The following is a 20,319-nucleotide window of genomic DNA, read 5'->3' as shown; positions in this document are numbered from 1 at the left end:
ACATGTTATAGTATCTCATTACTTTTAATATAAGCCACACTTACCTCACAAGTCTAATTATACATATTATTTCAAGGTACCACAAACCAAAAATATGGACTCATTAATTATAATAAGTAAAGAGTAGCGCCAAAGGCAAGGCAGCTTTATTTGTATAGCGCATTTCATACACGAGGGCAACTCAATGTGCTTTACATTAAAAAATTAAAAGCATTGGTAACATTCAGACAGGCATAAAAGAACACAATTAAAATGACAAATATAATGAAACAGAAAAGAAAAGGAAAATTAGAAACATATTAAAAATTACATTAAAATTTGCATTTAAAGTGAGTTAAAATAAGCTAAGGTATGAAGGCAGTGGCACATAAAAAATGTCTTAGTCTTTGATTTAAAAGAGGTGAGAGTTGGAGCGGACCTTCAGCTTTCAGGGAGTGTGTTCCAGATATATGGTGCATAATGACTAAACGCCGCTTCACCATGTTTCGTTCTGACTCTAGGAACTGAAAGCAGACCAGTACCTGATGACCTCGGGGTCCAGATGTCAAAGTAGCAAGCAAGTTTTTCCTTGATATGTTTCTTGAAACTTGTCAAAAATACTATGTTGCTTCATTGGCACTCAGTCTTACTCTTTATAAAACAATGAATTCCTAAATTTTTGTTTGTAGTATCTTGAAGTAAGATTTCTATTTGGACTTGTCAAGTCAATGTGGCTGTGTAATGAGATATTTGGTCTACCAATGAGACAAATACACCATGTAACACATTTTTTTTTTCAGTGAGTTATATGTCTGGATTTCACAAGTGGCCGATGTCTGACATCCAGCTTCCTTGTTGCCAGGCTCCCGGCTTCCTTGTCATCAATATTGGTAAGACTATTCTGTCTGTCTCATATCCCAGACTGAAAACAGCAAGACAGTTCTAAGTCTTTTTTTCTCTTTAATGTTGAAATAAAATGCACAGCTACAAGTGCTGTATTTGCCTAGTGTAATACTAAATGAAGTTTATTTCAATTAATAATTCATAAGCGTAAACAAATTAAAAATATTCATGTGTAAGGCAAATGTACTAAAAATCACAGATTGGATTTGTTGCTGATCTAACTCCTGATCTCAGACTTCAGCACATAGTGGTTGACCCTTGGTTTCATCATACAGTTAAAAAAAACATCCTCTGACTATTTTGTCTTGAGTGAAGTGCTTCCCTTTTCCCACGCTTGCTCTCCACTCTTATAACCATGTTTATCAGTGGCTCTCAAACGATCACAAATACTGATATACTACTTCTGCAGTTCTGTTTAACTGACCCCACAGTAAAAAATACTGCAGGGAATCTACATTTGAAACTGTCTAACTAGATTTAGCCTTTATCAGCTTAACTTGTATAGATGTGTTGCAATCTTATACTCACACAAAATATTGTGTTCTTAGTTTCAAATCAAGGTTCTCCTGAGTGGCTACAGATGAAGTGATCTCTTAAGGAGGACAGTTGTGTGTCTGAGGAAGTGTCAGACCCCAGGAGGCCCACCTGACTGTGTTAAAGGATCCTCACATTGTTTTGTCTTCCTCTTGATTACTTAGGCAGACTGTTGCGATGACCAGCAGAGAGACACGTCATCCTGGAAGTGTGCACACTCACAGACATGAAAACATAATGCATGATCTTACACATTTCTTATAGCTAAAAAGGTAGCACCCCAATTAAAGAAAAAATATAATCCTCCTACAAACAATGACAATGGTGACATATTTAATCTTGAATTAAGTAATTTTATTGTTTGTTTTTGAATGACTCTGATTGTCCGTCTCTATCTGTCTCTTGGGAGCAGCTAGCTGATTCAGCTCATTCACCCTTGGATACCCTGCTGTTCTCAGATTCCTGCCATATTTCTGGACCGCCGCTGAACAAACAGAGGTGAACCTGATCCATGCTGTCTCACTCTGGCTCAGGGTAGAATTTCCCCTGACTTTCTCTCACTCAGACATACACTCACACACATACATACAGTAGACACACAACTTCCTCCCTGACATCCCAAATAGAGACACTCAGAATGGCCATCTGTGACCTTTTGTATTAGTGGGTGCAATATTCCTGCGTATAGTCATGCATACAAGTTCCTTTGTGCAGCTATGACACCAATCCCCTCCAGTTCTATGAATAAAACATCAAACGAAGAATCATGTGAAACCTGTTTGGCAAAGATATCAGTGCATCAAACATGATAGTAAACGAAGAATTCCATTGACAAAAATGCTGCCAGAATCATGTAGATGTTCGGCAATGTTTACTTCACAAGTGCTATGATCCTTAGGTGAATGTTTGACATTTAAAGTTGTTAATTCAATTGTTTATTTATTTCTTTATTTGTCAAATTAGAATAACATATTGATACTACTTTTATGTCCATGGACAGCAAGCAACTTGTGAGGTGTGCTTAAATACCGGTTAAAGGGGAGAAGCTAGCATGCGCCCTCCAGAGTAAAGACAGCTGCTCACCACCACCTATTAGCCTCACAAATGAACATTGAACACCTTGTGTAGTGTTTATTGAAATCAATAGTTCAGATAAATTTGCTTATGTGCTTTATTTGTTTAATTGTAAGTTATATTCTACTGTCTGTCTGTTAAGTAGCATAAGCTAAAACAAGTGTGTGCTTAGTGAAGCATAAAGACTGAATGACATTTTGAGAGGAATAGCTAGCCTTTATAGACAAAAATGTGGCTATAACAGGTAAGTTAATGTTGAAGTGTGAGCTTGAAAGGTTGTTTTTTTTGGCCTTTCAACAGAGCCATGTTTAGTCTAGCTACTCTATTTATCTAAGCTGACTGTGTCCCACCTGGGTAGGCAACAGATTGAAACTTCCTGAGACCTATCTGCCTGGTTGAGTTCCGCATTTCCAATATGGCTGCCGCCGTCGATTGGCTTCAAAACAGCGCTCAGGAACAGAAGGGTGACGTCACGGATACTACTGGTTATCGTTTCATTGGACAAGGTTTTATTTTTTTCATCTAAATCTCTAGAAAATAACAATGTGGAGCATTTCATAATATGACAACCTTCCTTTGACATACATGCTACATTGAACATTTAAGTATTGTAAACACTTTATTGAGCAAGAGTAGAATAGCTGTACAATACAGTGTATTTAAATAGTTTGTGTGACTGCTCAGGAATGATGTCCATTACTTTACTGCCACTCTATGACAACATCAGTGACATCACCTGGTGCCACCATGTCTGTCTGCACACCTCAGTCTGTGTCTGACACTCTTAACACACTCACGCACAGACACACTCTCTCTCTATTGTAGGACCAGTCAGACAGCACTGTCCTCCACCTGTCTCCAGTGTTACCTGTCCCAGTCATTACCAGGGTCCTGGATCCCCACTGTAAGTGCACATGTCAACAGCAAAATTACAGGGCATGTGCACACACACATATTTGTTTTGCCTTCTAAAAAGGGTAATATCCGTCTGCACGCAAGCGATACGTTTCATTTTCTCCCCTGCGCCCTCCTCCCTTTCTTCTGTATTTTTCTGGCAAACCCAGAAAACAAAGCAGGTGATGTTCAAAGGCAAAACAGAGAAAAGGACACGAAGAGAGACGTGTGGAGATGATGGACACACACTAGGGCTGTGGGCTGGTATAATAACAAGGAGGAACTTATTTTTTTCAGACCTTTGTTTGTGGTCAGAGTGGACTTTACCTCAGTGATTACAAACCACTTCCTCAGCTGAAGTGTCATTAGATCTCAGCTTTGTTCTCTCACTCAGCCGAGCTAATTAAGACAAGAAAGTCCTCAGATGTTTGTGGTGAGAGTGTCTCTGCCAGGATATGTGACTTTGGCAAGACTGAAGTGTAGAAGGATGAGGTGCACTGACAAGTTTGACGAGGAAGGAAACAAAGAGCCAGAGATACAAAATGCTTTGACAGAAAGATAAATATCTATTTTCAGTAAATGACATCAGCTTTTCTTTCTCCTGAAATTACTAACAATATTTGGTTTAGGTCAGCATCAATGCACATTTTTGTAACACTCTCCTTTTATCCTCCACTCTTTCACCAAGTTGGCTTTGGGCAACCTGAGTGCTCTCTTTCCTTTTTCAACATGATCACTATAAACAATGACGAACTTCCCTCCTCTTCAGGCTGATTGACTCTGACTTATTGTCACTGTTATTTTGTGTTTTTCCTGCTTAAAGAACTCAGGACTGTAAGTCTGAATAGAGACTGACAGAGCTTTATTAGATCCAGCCTCCAGAAACAAACAAAAATGAAGTCACTTCTAGTAAACATAGAACGTGTTCACACAGTTTAAATAAAACTCTGAAACGCTACACTGCACGGTATTTTCCCTTAAAATGGGCATTGAAGAAACTAGCAGTAGCAGCCCCACCTCATGATGACAAACCCATTTAGAATTTCCTATAATTATTGCACCAATCACATCCATCCTCCATGTACACTATTTTTTCTCCGATTTGATCCTCCATAACATCCTGTTGTCTGAGGACATCTGAGGGGCTTGACAGGTTGGACTGACCCTCCATCACACACACACACACACACACACACACACACACACACACACACACACACACACACACACACACACACACACACAAACACACACACAAACACACACACAGGACAGGACAGATCAGACACTATTATCCCAGCACTGCTAATGACAGCTGAATGAGAGAAACAGGCAGGAAGCTGTCCCCTGTGATCTCAGCGTCCTTATTATTGCTTGAGTATTGTTTTGTCGCGCCCGGATCCTTTTTGACTACTATTATTAGGCCCAGTGACTGTGACTTGACTGGGACAGTGTGGTTTTAGCTGAGGTTTGGTGAGATATCATAAAAAGGAAAATGCTCCAGGTCAATTGTAACTAAATGAAATAAGGCAACACTTTATCTTAATGACATGTAACCCAGTCGGCATGTTAGCATAATCAAACTAATAGCAAAATTAATTTCTGAACTTTTGGTTTTTGTTGATTTGGTGCCTTCTGTGAATTGACTTGTATCTCTTATGTCTTTGCTGATCTTAATTTCATTTTGATAAAAAAAAAAAAAACTCATCCTGTAGTCTATCACTAGTCAAACATATAATTTGCTGTTAATCTTAACATATGTAAAATATGATCTCTGTCTGTAATGTGCTATTTATATCCTCATGTGACACCTACCCTCCTTATCATTTACAGGCATTAAAATTAGTATAAAGAAATAATACACTGGCTCCAGTGGCGGTTCTTGGGAGGGGCCAACAGGGGCCCGTAAAATTGGTCTAGAGCCACCACTGACTGGCTCCCTGCTGGTCTTGCTTGTCTTTGTGGGTCATTAAGATGCATCAGTAGTCATTACTATACCAACGATTGAACCTACAAAAAACCTCTCACAGGAGTTTTTAACTAGGGTGGCCATATTTTCAAACCTCCAATTACTACAAGCATTTGAAAATCCACATGTATGAGCTGATGTACAATTGGATTTTTCCTCAGTGCACCTATCAACGCTATGAAAAGTGCCTCAGCAGATGATAAAACATGTCAAAATGATTATTTTACGTCACAATGTTGGCTAGCTAACGTGATATGAAACTGGACAACAGCATAAATGTTGGCATCTTGAATAAATTCATCAAAAAAAGGGTTTGGCTTGTGCAAATGTTTCTCCGTTCCATTGTATCTGTGATTTAAAAGATATTTCTAAACTAGGAATCGGCTGAATGCTATAGTCAGCTTTGTTCTGATGTTAGCTTACAGATTGTCAAAAGTGTTTTGTTATTTTCATTTAAAATATGGCCCGATCTCGCTCCTGATTTTCACCTGCTATTGTCATGGGGATTGCTTATCAATTGGGGAGCTGTGAAATGGTAAATAATTTGTCAAACTAATAAAGTGTATATGACATATGACCTGGAACATAGTTGTGAGAAATGATAACAATATTTGAGCTTCCCAAACTGAGCCTTGTGATGTCTCAAAAAGATGGCTGTCGTGGAAATAAGGTCTATTGTTAAAGCTCCTGTAAGGAACTTTAAGTCTTCTCGCTGATGGCCTGGTTTGCTTTTGTTGAACATTTATTTTTTATCCAGCTTAAAACTCCTCATAGGAGCTTTAACAACACTGACTTATTTAATTAGTTGTTAAAGTAACAACATATAACGTGTATTACGTACAAACAGGAAGTATTCAACAACTTGAATTTTTAAGTGATTTCATTGGATCCATTCTTCATCTGTTGGCGCTAAAAGACTCAAACAACAAAAAGATCAAGCCCAAATAAAGATTTGTTTAGCTACCTTGATTCATCATTAATCTCAGAATAGATCCAGAATCTTGTGTCTGAACAATGCAACCAAAACTTTAGGTGATAAAAAGATTGGTTGTTGCAAAAGTCTGATGACTATCACAGTAAGTTACAACTTATCTGTGTTTTCCTCTAAATGTGATGATGGCATGTGTGACACGTGTTGACTTACAGGAAAGGAAATAATTTTCCCTTTGAGGTTAGAGAGTTGACCAACAGGGCGAACTGATTCATCGTGGGCTGTCAAACTCTTTGATCTAACATCATGATGTAAGAACCTTAGTTTTCTTTTTGCGTTATCAGCTCATCAAATGCAAGGTTTAGAAGACTTACCAACCCATTAAAAACTACAGCTTTACAGGAGCCACTTAGAGCAGGTTGTAGCGATTTATTAATGACCTTGTGATCCCACATGTGCAACAAACCCAACAGGTGGTCATCCTCTTCTGTCGGCTGCAGAGACAGGTGCTTCCGACTGCGGAGGACAGATCACTGTTGACTGAACAATGGAGGAAAACATGGCAACAAGAAGGTCTAAATTGTGCATGGCCACTTCCTAAGAAGCCTATGACAAGCACACAAATGCATAAAACCCACCCTCTCTATGAGCATAAAAAGTCTATATTTCAATGCAAACTCAAACATACTCATTCAAACTGTCAGTGTGTTTTAAGGGAAACAGAGGCGTTAGAGAAGAATAGGTCTGTGACCCATATCTGAGGCTGACAAAGGCAAACAGGACATGATCCTTGTTGCACTTAGGGGTATTCCTGACTCCAGCTTAAGGAAGGAAAGAAGAATAGAGTTAAAAGGGGGGAAGGGTGACCATTCTTAAGCCCAAAAAATATCCACCTTCAAACATTTCAGAAACCAAAGGTCAAGAAAGGGAGCCCAAAATGTCTTCTTCTTGGAAAAAGAGGAAGAAAAAAAATGGAAATCGTCAAAAGCACTTAATGATACATTTTATTTACAATAAAAAACGCCTCATGTATTTTTTAGTTCTTCATCCACCTCTTTTTCTCCACTTTCACCCTTCAGTCAGACATGTTGAGCTGCCAAACTGTCTCGTCTTCCTGTGAAATGTGGCCTGACAGCATGTCAGCCTTGACTCACCTCAAGTTGAATCTGAAAGTAACAAGTCTTTGGAATCTGCTCGTGCACATCTGACTATCTGATCAGCAGCGGCATCCAAACAATGCATTTTGCTTCCTCTCTGACTGAATTACTGCCATGCAATTAGATCTGTCTCCAGTCTCTTTATCTACATAGCTTTAGAATGACTTACAGTCTTTGAGTAGCAACAGACAGGAACAACGCTACACATATTACAAGGTGGTTTCTTAACCTAAACATTGAAAATACAGTATTATAGATTGTTGCATTAAAACATTCAGACAAAGGTCAAAGGAAGTCCAACATTCTCCCCCCAAATAAATGAATCATTAACCTCACTCATTTGACTCATTTCCTGCAGTTTTGTGCTACCTCGGTGGGCCTTATCTCATGCTATCAGTCATTCTGTGAGAAAAGGTGCCAGTGATAATGATGGTCACATCAGGATTGATTGATTAAGTAAGGAGAGGAAGGAAGGGAGGGGAGGATGATGAGCAGAAAGAAAGAAGAGTGAAGGCTTGACCCTCTCCCCTCTGTCACACAGATAAGAACAGTGATGGAGATCCACTGTGCACTGGGATAACCTTTAACTGAAGCAACGTCACCATTTACTGGGCTACTGTACTAGTTTCTCTGCAAGACTAGTGTTTTCTATAGGTTAGTTTTTTCCCTCTATGTTACACAAACCCAATCCCAAAAAAGTTGTCCTGTGTAAAATGTTGATGAATTTCAACTCTTATATTTCAATCCTTATATTTAATTGAAAATAAGTGAAAAGACAACATATCAAATGCTGAAACTGAACACTTTTATTGTTTTATAAAAATGATATGATCGTATTGAATTTGATGACAGCAACACATTTTAAAAGCTTTAAAAAAGCATCTCTAAATCCATGTTGGTTTAAATTATAATTGAAATACTGTATCCCGTGATTCACAGCATATAACTGCAAGTAAATGAATGAGCCATATTTTATTATATTTGTTGGCACAATACATTTCTACAAAAATAAAAATAAACTTCATCAAGCTCAAGCAGAATGCCAAATGAGCTAAAGCTGAAGCTAAGCTAAAGTTATCATCACCGTTGTTAAATCATATGAGCACCAAGACCTTTATCCTTATTTCATTGCTTTAGTCCAGGGTGTCAAAAATGCGGCCCGTAGGCCAGAACCGGCCCGCCAGAGGTTCCAATCAGGCCCGCGGAATGGTTTGCCAAGTGAAAAAATTACAGAGAAGACATTAACTGCAATTTTTCATTAAAAGTAACTACTATTTCAGATTTGTCCACTGGGGGTCGCATAAAATCATAGTCTTGACAGTGCACACCTGAAAGGCACTTTTTTGGGGGGGACTTTTTCTCTCAAAGTGAGAAAATAGATTACATGCTGTTTGCATAGCCCGGTTGAGATTCATAAAGACTTTCTACAGCACTATAAGATCATCCACTAACTACTAATACTAGCACTATACCTGCGGTAGAGTGGGTAGAGTTGGTCGTGAATCGGAAGGTTGGCGGTTCGATACCAACTCCGGCAGTCACATGCCGCAGTGTCCTTGAGCAACACTGAACCCCAAATTTCTCCCTCTGTTGTTCAGAGGTGTGTGAATGTGAATGAATGCTAACATAATAACACTGATGGTCCCTCACTACATAGCAGTGAGTAAATGGGTATGAATAGGTGAATGTGACAAGTAGTGTAAAAGCGCTTTGAGTGGTCAGAAAGACTAGAAAAGCTCTATATAAGTACAAGTCTATTTACCATTTAGATTACCCTGCATACAACATTGTCCAGCAAGCAAACTGTTCCTGCTGGAGCTGGGGTGTCCAAAATAATCAACCTCACCTTGTTCATTATTATAATCTATCTGTTCTTTTGATGTAAACATTACACTCTGTGTCAGGTGAATGGGAAACCTGTGTTTTTGGTGTGTTTGCAGCAGGTTTCAGTGCTTAAAGAGTAAAATATTCAGCCCCACTATGAGACTCATCATGGCAAAAAGTACAACAGCTGTTTTTGTGGAATGATAGTTAATTAAATGTGAACATTTTCAGAATGTAATTGTACTTTTTTTGCACTAAAACAAAGGGAAAAATTTAGAGTTTTCATTATTTATAGGTTATTATGTTTTATTTTACTGGTCCGGCTCACTTCAGATCAACTTGGGCTGTATCTGGAACCCTGAACTGAAGTGAGTTCGACACCCCTGCTTTAGTAATGTTTAAAATTCTGAGTGTTCCGTTTTCTGCCACCAGGGGGCGCTGTATCATTTATGCTGCTCACATAGAAACCAACATTACTCTCTTTGAAGCTCTCTTTGACTGTGTGGAAGCAGCAGGAGCATCTTTTCTGCCAAAAGCCTCAGCGCCTTAAGTTGATGTTTTACAGCATCCACAGACTCATTTTAAAACCTGTCTTTCACTCTCTGAGGCCACTTATTTTCATACGAAACTCCCGAAAGCTGACATCCAAAATGTCTTTCCAGTACCCGCAGGCTTACCGCGACGATGCAGTGGTAAGTAAATCTAGCTCCTTAGCCTAGCTTGCTCATAAGCCGGGATGCTTAATCATCATGCTTTTTCATTCATTGGCATGGGCGTCTGCTTTGTTAGCATGCTAGTTAGCTTAGCTTGGTTTGACAACACAGGTTGACTTTGTTGACATGGGGCAGCCGCTCCTCGTTGACCTCAGGTTTTGTATTAGATATAACATTTAGCTTTATGTTTAGCATTGCCAGCAAATCTGTAGGTGCCAACTTGGCTTCGGCTGTATGCTTTAGCCACACCTAGTTCACACATTCACAGTTATTTGTGTCTCCTTTCACAGGTGGATGATTATCATGGTAACAAAGTACCTGATCCATACAGCTGGCTGGAGGACCCTGACAGTGAGAAGACACAGGTGAATATGAAGCAGGTGTAAATCAAAGCTCAGCTCTGATTTATGCTATTATAAGCTGATTGGTTAGTTTTCATTGAACAGAGTGAAGACGCACATGATTTACCTTTGTCACGTTTGCTCACCTCTTTTTTTTTTTTTTGCAAACACATATATACTAGTTTCTGCTTCCCAATCTATCAATTGTTGTCCCTGTACATGCGTATATACACACATACTTACACATATATACACGCACACACACACACACACACACACATCCATCCGTGCATCACAACAACAGACATTGTCTTTATTTTTGATAAGTCAGTGCATTAAAGTGAGTCGTCCATTTGTTCCAGTAATTAACAAACTTGTCCATACATACATTCAGTGAGAAAGTTAGCTTTTCCATGTTATGCACGTCGGCTACAATTCTGATCCAATCCTCCTTTGTCGGGGGCTCCTTAGTTAGCCATCTCCTTGTTATACTTTTTTTTACTGGCTGCCAACATTATTTTAAGCAGATATTTATCAGTAACATTGATTGTGGATTGATTTGGGAGTAAATTTCAGAGGGCTTATTTCCAGACAATAGGTAAATGTTTGTATCAAAACAGGAACCTAATATAAGTTAACTATGCTGAACCAGACTCACAGGAATGCCACACACCACTCTTTACTACACTGGACATCAGCTAACAGGGCTAAAGCCCATTTTTAGTTTTGAATTTCCTGACCCTGCAAGATGCTTTTTTACCTGAGAGATACGCTCAGTGAGAGCACTCTCTCCGCTCGCTCTGCCCCTCCCTCTCTTCACTGAAACGGACAAACACACAGATGATCACAGGTAACCACTGTTAGAGTTCCCAGCACAACACTGATCATAATAATAATAATAATAATAATCTTTATTTATAAAACCCTTTTCTAAAACTATGTTACAAAGTGCTTTACAATGCCTCTAAGGACATGTGCAAAATAAAGAGCATTTTAAAAGGCCATACAGTCAGTGCAAATGGCATAACCATTAAAAGAACCTGAAATCAGAAAAACTAATTGAAAACAAATTAAAAACAAAATAGAACAAAATAAAAGCAGGACCCTGTGCAAGACACCTTGATTAAATAAAATCAGGAAATGCTCTCCGATAAAAGTATGTTTTGAGCAATGACTTAAAAGAGAGCACAGAGTCTGCCAACCTAATTTCCTCTGGCAGTTCATTCCACAGCTGTGAGCCCGGACTGAAAACGACTTGTCCCCCCTAGTTTTCAGCCAAGATTTTGGAACAGAAAGTAACTCTTTGCCCGAGGATCGCAGATTGCATATCATAGGTGTATAAAAAAAAATAATCTGAGGTGAAGTACCTTTTAGTTTTACACCAAACCATTTCATTTCTGCACCATACTGAAATGTTTCTGTACTTTTGTTCCAAATACGAATACCTCCACACCCCTAATGTGTACCAAAAGCATCTGATTTGGTTTAACTCAGCAAAGGTATTCCAATAAGTTGAACATCTGTATTGGAACTGAAGTGCAGGGTGTTTATGCGTTCATGTGTAAAACATCTGTCTGTTGTTATTGTCTTTTTCCATCAGGCCTTCGTCAGCGCTCAGAACCAGCTGACGTTGCCGTATTTAGAGCGCTGTGAGGTGCGAGACCTGTTCAAGGAGCGCATGACTGAGTTGTATGACTACCCGAAGTATAGTTGTCCCTTTAAGAGGGGAAGCAGGTGAGGAAGGACACGACACAGTTATGTTTTTGCAATACAGCTACACTGGCCCCACATATAGAGGCTGTAGTCCTCGTTGCAGGGGACGCTGGTTTGACCCCCGGCCTCAACAATTTGCTGCATGTCTTCCCCCACTCTCAATCCCCTATGAAGATTGGTGACATTTTCTCCTCTTACTTTCAGGTACTTTCACTTCTACAACACAGGCCTCCAGAACCAGAGTGTGATGTATGTGCAGGAGAACCTGGATGCTGAGCCCACAGTCTTTTTGGATCCAAACACATTTTCAGACGATGGAACAGTTGCCTTGCGAGGTATCAAAGACTGTTTTGGGTTGTTTTGATGATCTTTTCAATGTTCGTTACTGATATTTAGCAATCTTTTTGCAGTTCGGTTTTTCCAGCAATCGAACAATTGAGTTGAATCAGACTACCTGAGTAGTTTCTTGATATGGTAATGACACTGAATATTGATTCTGTGATTGTTTCAGATCCATTTATAGCCTGCTATTCATAGCATCCACACACTGACAGCTAAGCACATCGTTACCTTTCCCCTGCTGTCTTTTTTGATGTTCTGCTTCCTTTCCTGTGATTTCCTTTTTTTTTGTATCAGGCTATGCTTTCTCTGAGGATGGGGAGTATCTGGCATACGGCACCAGTGCCAGCGGTTCAGACTGGGTGGAGATCCGCTTCCTGCGAGTTGAAGACGCCTCGCCCCTCAAGGACCGCTTGGAGCGAGTCAAGTTCAGCTGTATGTCCTGGACTCACGATGGGAAGGGACTTTTCTACAACTCGTACCCTAATCAGGAGGGGAAGAGCGACGGTGAGGACGAGATAATGACTAGACATGCTTACATCCCAGTTAGAATTCTACATGAGCTAAAGGGAAAAGCTTCATAGATTTCTTTAAGAGACAGAAAGAATGATCAGGTTTCTGTTGTAACCACCACTAGAGGGCAACAATGACAGTATTATTTTTTCCCTGCAGGCACTGAGACATCCACTAACCTGCACCAGAAGCTTTACTTCCATGTGTTGGGGACTCCACAGTCTGAGGACGTGCTGTGCGCTGAGTTCCCTGACCACTCGAAGTGGATGAGTGGAGCGGAGGTACGCTACAAAGTGCTTTTGAATAAGCCCACACGTTTTGTTTTTTTTAAAGAACCACAAAATCATAATTAATCAGGTAAGATTGAATGTTATCTCTTATATTACAGGTGTCAGATGATGGACGCTACGTGCTGCTGTCTATCAGGGAAGGTTGCGACCCGGTCAACAGACTGTGGTACTGTGACCTGCAGACCACTCCTCAGGGTATCACAGGTATTGGAACTATTACCAGATTTATGGTCTTATTGCATATTTTTCATGCTGGAACTATAATGAAATCTGTTTCATATGTATATCTAATTAATGCAAGCCTTACCAGCGCTGTCATTATTCGATTAACCTCTTCATTTTGTGTTTAGGACTTTTGCCATGGGTGAAGCTAATTGACAACTTTGATGCCGAATATGAGTACGTGACCAACGAGGGTACATTATTCACATTTAAAACCAACCTGGACGCCCCGCGTTACCGCCTCATCAACATTGACTTTGCATCTCCGGCTCAGACCAACTGGAAGGAGCTCATCCCTCAACATGACAAGGATGTTATTGGTGAGCTGCTGCAACACTCAAGAAACCTATTTTGTTTACATGCTAGGATTAAAATGTCATTAATGTTTCGGCTCCCTATGTTTTTTTCTTCTCGGCGTGTCTCTCCTGCAGTGTTTGCCACCTGTTCATACTCCAGCTTCTTGTTTGTGTGTTTCCTCCACGACGTGAAGAATGTGTTGAAAATGTACCGTCTGAGCTCCGGGGAGGAACTGAGAACGTTCCCTCTGGATGTCGGCTCTGTGGTGGGATTCACGGGACGCAAAAGGGACTCTGAAATATTCTACTACTTCACCTCCTTCCTCTCTCCAGGTATGAGACATTTAAGCCGAATTAAGACTACAGAATGCTTTGCAACATGAGTGCAAAGTTTATGCTGTTTACGTACTACAAAAAAAAAACTCTTTCTGTACGTCTTTAAAGATTTATGGATAAATGAGATGACAGGCTTTTCCTCTCCTTCTGCCAGCCATCATCTACCACTGTGACCTCACTAAGGAGCCGCTGCAGCCCCACATCTTCAGAGAGGTCACCGTCAAAGGTTTCAATCCCTCAGACTACCAGACTACTCAGGTAACTACCGGCACCTGCTTGTTCCCAGTAATTCCTCCTCTGGCCCTGTTTCAATCCCATTTGTGACCTAATGACGTTGTCCTCTCTGTTTTTGCCAGATCTTCTATCCCTCTAAGGATGGCACTCAGATCCCCATGTTTATCGTTCACAAGAAAGGCATCAAGCTTGACGGCTCCCATCCAGGTTTTTTGTACGGCTATGGCGGTTTCAACATCTCCATCACGCCAAGCTACAGCGTCTCCCGTCTCATCTTTGTCAGACATCTTGGCGGAGTCCTGGCTGTGGCTAACATCCGAGGAGGGGGAGAGTACGGGGAGACCTGGCACAAAGGTGAGAGGAGACTAGAGGGTTTTTGTGGTTTCAGGATTTTGAAGAGGGGTTGTGTAAAGCAGATGGTATGAAAGTGATATTTAAGCAGCACTTTTGTTTGATTTTTCTTCCTTTAGCCGGCATGTTGGCCAACAAGCAGAACTGCTTCACAGACTTCCAGTGTGCAGCTGAATATCTCGTCAAGGAGGGATATACTTCTCCCTCCAAGCTGACTATAAATGGAGGCTCCAACGGTGGACTACTTGTTGGTATGTATGCTGCTTGTAAAACAAAGAAAAGTAATGAAAAGTCATGTTTCAGGAGCAGCTCATGCTGTTTACTCATAGACTGAATAATAAATGGACGTAGTATCCGTGACGTCACCCATCCGTTTTCTGAAGCGCTGTTTTGAAGCCAATTGGCGGGTGCCATATTGGAAATGCTGAATTCAACTTAACTTTGTCCAAGCTGGTGTGAGGTAAAGAGGCAGGCCATCTCCTTATTTGGGCAAAACTTGTAAGTTTGGTATCTTAAAATAGAACGATATGTAAAAAAATTCATCCCCGTACAGTGTGTGCCGATAGAGAAATGAGCAATTCAGACCAAGATGTTTTTCTAACCAGGCTGTTAACATGTTTATTAATGCTGCAAAGATCGTCTCTTTTGAATGTGTGTCTATGTGGTTTACGGTATTTCTGCAGCCAGCCTCAACCGGACACTCGGGTGCAGTCTTTAGCACTTCTGCATTGGACTCATATTTTAAGACCAGAGGTTGCTGTGTGTGTGTACTACTACTTCAAACACCTGCAAGCATAGAGAGTATTTCAGTTCCTGCTGAAGCTGATATAAATGAGAAAACAATTATCAAAATTAATAATTTAAAACGTGTATCCCTATCTGTTGTCAAAGAGCCAAAACATCTGAACTTGTTTGTGGCCAAAGATTTTGAAACGGTAGCTGATGAAGTTGTAATGTTTCTGGTATTCAATCTTGACTGTTGACTAAATGGGAAAGACATCAAATATGAACATTGCCACTTGACTTCTCAATCAGTTAGCTCAGCTGTACAGTTAACTCTGTCTCCTCTCTCAGCGGCATGTGTGAACCAGCGGCCCGAGCTGTTCGGTTGTGCTGTGGCTCAGGTTGGCGTCATGGACATGCTCAAGTTCCACAAGTTCACCATCGGCCACGCATGGACTACAGACTTTGGCTGCTCGGAGAAAAAAGATCAGTTTGATTGGCTCATCAAGTGAGTAAAGATTTTGTATTTGTAATGTAAAATATATTGTATGTTGAATTCACATCATTAATAAGCATTGATAAAAGCTATGGTTAAAAAGCCCAGGGAGAATTTTAGAACAGCAGATATCATGAACACAATGGTCAGAGAGTCTTCTCTTTTCTTATTTTTTTCCAATATATTTTTTTATTATTTTATCATTTTCAGAACAAAATTTCAAGGCTCATTTTGAGTATATAGCAGATTTTCAGACAAAGATATTTACTGTCATCCCTTCCCCAAGCACAGAAAAAACAAACAAAAAATGAATAAAAAATAAATATAATAATAATAACAGACCTTTGACTCAAAAAGACATGATGCATGTCAAAAGGTAAGATAAGCAAAGACAAAAGAAATAAAAAAACAGACAAAAAGCAGAGAGAGAAAACAACAGAACAGGATTCCAGATCTTAAGGAATGAGCCTTCATTGGTCCTAAGAACTGCACTTATCCTTTCATGAGGCCTAACATTGAAAATCTCCCTATACCACAGTGTTACTGTGGGTGGTGGGGTGTCTTTAACCCAATTTAACAGAATGCATTTGTGAGCAAGAAGCAGTTTGTCCAACAATATGCAGTGATTATGAGAAAGTGTTAATTCTTTAGAGGGCAAACCCAATAAGAAACGCCCTGGATCCTTTCTTATTGTGGTCTTAAAGAATCTGCTCAGTTCCTTAGCTATGTGACTCCAGTACCTACCAATTCTATTGCATCCCCAGAAATAATGATAATGAGTCTCAAGGTCTGTCTTAAATTTACTGCAGATGGGAGAAACTTCGCGAAAATGTATGGAGGGTGGCTGGGGATATGTGTAGCCTGTGTAATATTTTATATTAATCCCCACAAGCCTGTTACAGGTGTAGGATGAATGCAAGAGAGTCTTTTCTTTGAACTGCAACACTCCAAATTTGATTTGTTACATGATGAGATTTGTTTTAAACATTTATTTACACATATGGAGGAAAAAAATCAGTTACAAAAAACAAGCTGATATCACCAGAATAACATTTTGTCTTGACCACCTGATGGCTAAAACGATAAGCTGATCAGTAGATTGAAAAACCCTGAATTGTTTTGATTTCTCTCTCTCTTAAATGTGACTCTTCTCTTCACTTGTTTAATATCTGAACTCTGCAAACCCCCCCCCATCTCCTCCAGATACTCCCCTCTCCACAACATCCGCATCCCTGAGGGTAATGGTGTCCAGTACCCTTCAGTGCTGCTGCTCACAGGGGACCACGATGACCGCGTGGTCCCTCTGCACTCCCTCAAGTACATCGCCACCCTGCAGCACATTGTAGGCCGCGGCTCTGAGCAAACAAACCCTCTGTTCATTCTTGTGGACACAAAGTCAGGCCACGGTGCCGGCAAGCCCACCAGCAAGGTCATCCAGGAAGTGGCCGACACGTATGCCTTTATCGCTCGCTGTCTCAGCATCAGCTGGGTCAAATAACTGGAAAGTCCCGTTAACAGTGTGTGTGATTGTGTTTTATTTCGATCTCTCCCTTTTGTCCATCCATTATCATATTTGGAATACTGTTTACAACAGCTGTTCACACCATGTTTGTATCTTTACACCAACACGTACAAGATGTTTGAACTTCTTTTTATCCAGCCTCTATGTTTTTTTGTTTCCTTTTGTTTTTGTGTTCGTCTAAGGCCTCTTTCACACATACACTACACTCCTGAAGATTACCTGGCATGCTATGTCAGGCTGTGTGGGGATGCAAATCTTCAAATCCGACTTTAAGCAATTTTTTTTATGGCATCCCACATATTAAAAAATCAAGGTGAAGTCTGCAGGCTTGAATGTGAACGCAGCATTGTCCAGGCTGTGTTCAAGTGGGCGTGTTGACAATAATGTTCACGTCACGCAGTACACGTTACTGCTCATCACAGTTGCATGTGTTAGGTTTTCGACTCTTGGGTGTTTAATGCAGATGCATCCTCTAGATTTAAGACATGGGACAAGTCTGGAAAAATTCAGGACCTGAATGTTCTGTAATTGCCTGTACATGTTCAGGAGCTTGTGTGAAAAAGGCCTAATTTTGTCCCTCCCTCTCCCTTTCCCCTCTCTGTGTGAGTCTGTTAGTACGCAGACTCATCAGGATCTCAGCCAACATAAAGCTCTCAGCTAACAAGCCTTCTCCCGATGGCCATTTTTGTAGTCCTAATGAAAGAAGGAATGATGGTGATATCAGTTGTGGATGTGTAAAAAGGAGGACATACCTCCGTGGCTACAACAGTCAGCCAATCAGCAGTTACAGTCATGAGGTAAGATTGTTCCTGGGTCTTCTGGGCACTTCGGTGTGTTACGTTTTATTTATTTTGTGTGCACGGGACGGAGGTTGTTGGGATATGTAATGACTTTAGCATGTATAATCCTGACAAGTGCAAAATGATGATGCTGTAAGTTAACAGTGTTGTTGTGAATGTGAGAGCAAAAAGTTACAAAAAAGGAAGAAAAAAACAAACGTGTGAAAGTGTGTTTAAAAATCGGTCCCCACTACTCTTCAAGACTGATAATGATTTCTACCTCTTGACATGTGCTGATTGTTTACCTTTAAAAGGGAACAAAACACAATGCCACAACTTCAATAAACAACTTTTTAAACAGTGTTCGATCAAACTCGTCTGTTCAGTCATGTTTGGAGAATCCAAGATCAAAATGAGAGACTATAGGTTCATTTCAACCAGGAGTTCTGGGGTCTTTTAGCCACCATAACTACTTTACCTAGAACTAAAAGGTTCCTGTGCCCCTATTGTCTACATTTCGACCTCTAGCTGAAGTCCCGGATAGATTATGCAAATCAGGCCAGTGACGTATGGAGAAAAAAAAAAGATATTAAATAATATTTGTAAATCTTAATAAAAAACTAAACTAGTATGCATTCCCAGGAACTCCCTCTGTGTTTCAACAACTGTGTTAACTTCACAAACACGGGGCGCTGGTGGCCTAACGGTCTAAGTGCTCCGAGAATCAAGGCTACAGTCCTCATCGCAGGGGTTGCCGGTTCGATTCCCCGCCATTTTCTGCATGTCTTCCCCCACTCTCTACTCCCCACATTTCCTGTCTCACTTCAGCTGTCCTATAAAATAAAGGCAAAAAGGCAAAAGATATATATCTTCAAAAAAAAAACTCCACAAACACTGTTACATTCAACCAAAAGTCCCAGGACCTTTGAAAAGTACTACCCCCCAATTAAGGGCTTTTCAGGGGGGAGATTATCTACCCCTGAACTGAATTTAGACCCTGGTTCCTCCGGTCGAAATGCACGTAGTTCAGGGGTAAAGTCCCTAGTTGCAGGGTAAAGTTCCTGCGGTCACAAACGCCTTATGATACCAGCCAAGTGTTCCTGTTTTAGAGTACTTTAGGGGACACATGTCAAGCTAAGGACCATTAAATTGGGGACGGCTGGTCCATTTGGGGACAAAAGCTGTGTCCCATATAGGAGAAAGCTGATTCGGGGTGGGGAGGTTAGGCTAAATCTCTGAGAAGAAAATAAGCCCATATAGTCTAAGTGTTAGCTATAGTAGATTTCCTTAAAGGTACACGCAATAATTAAAGACAATAAATGAACTATGTATATAATTAAAACTATACATTCAAAAATGTATATATATATATATGGTTTTAATGGGTTGAATGAATGTTACTCCCTCCCCCACACCATCTAAACAAAATTCACAAGTATCTGATATTTTATACAGGGTTATTTTTTTTTTTCTAAAGATAATATTGAAAGCTAAAAGAAACCTTTTTTATAAAACAACCAAATACTGAACCAACAACTGAACTGTTCCATAAATTTCAGATGTATAATCTAGTGTTTTACTTTCTACATTATACATCATAATGACATTCAAAGTGGTGAAATGATTTCAAAGGAACTTGAAGCAGCGGTCGTTGCTAAAACTCTGTAAGTTTTATTTCCTCCACCAGGGGGCAGTCGCTCTGAAAAATCACCAACACGTGCTTCAGGAGCAAAAAGTGAGGGTGGTCTGACAGAGGGCCCCATGTGGATTACTCAACATGCATGTTTCGTGTTCATGAACTGCTCTTTCATGTTCGTGCAGGACATTATATAAAATACTTACTATTAAAGACTCTACAAATTACAAACTTTACCTGACTTTCTACTTCTAAGTCGTCTCAGTTTGAGATTAAATCGACTAAAAAAGGAGGGAAGACAACTTTTTTCTTTCTTTAAAAAAAAAAATCATTTTGAAAGGCAAAATTTTAATTAGATTTAATAGCATAAAATTGAACATAGAAATTAAGTCAAATGCTGTGTCTTTAGAATTTACAAAACCCCTAAAAATTGACTTTAGCTTTTCATTTTTATATTAATACACTGTGACAATTTTCAACTATTTTTCCATCATAAAAACACAATAAAACACTTTAACAGTACAAGGCCAGCAAACAGTAGTAACTACAA

The 20,319-nt window shown here is 40.0% G+C and overlaps 1 protein-coding gene across 1 annotated transcript; it reads left to right on the top strand.

The window, feature by feature from the left end:
• The first annotated feature begins 9,737 nt into the window (after positions 1 to 9,737).
• Positions 9,738 to 18,496, top strand: prep (prolyl endopeptidase). Its single transcript, XM_034699377.1, has 14 exons — positions 9,738 to 9,957; positions 10,269 to 10,343; positions 11,920 to 12,053; positions 12,237 to 12,367; positions 12,669 to 12,878; positions 13,044 to 13,165; positions 13,273 to 13,378; positions 13,525 to 13,716; positions 13,828 to 14,025; positions 14,183 to 14,286; positions 14,385 to 14,616; positions 14,733 to 14,864; positions 15,688 to 15,844; positions 17,036 to 18,496. The coding sequence occupies exons 1-14, from the start codon at positions 9,820 to 9,822 to the stop codon at positions 17,328 to 17,330; spliced, it is 2,226 nt and encodes a 741-aa protein (XP_034555268.1). The 5' UTR covers positions 9,738 to 9,819; the 3' UTR covers positions 17,331 to 18,496.
• The last annotated feature ends 1,823 nt before the right edge of the window (positions 18,497 to 20,319 follow it).

This window comes from Notolabrus celidotus, chromosome 13, assembly GCF_009762535.1.
Source record: "Notolabrus celidotus isolate fNotCel1 chromosome 13, fNotCel1.pri, whole genome shotgun sequence".
Classification (NCBI taxonomy): Eukaryota; Metazoa; Chordata; class Actinopteri; order Labriformes; family Labridae; genus Notolabrus; species Notolabrus celidotus.
Note: the sequence above shows the minus strand (reverse complement) of the source record. Positions and strands in the feature narration are given on the sequence as shown.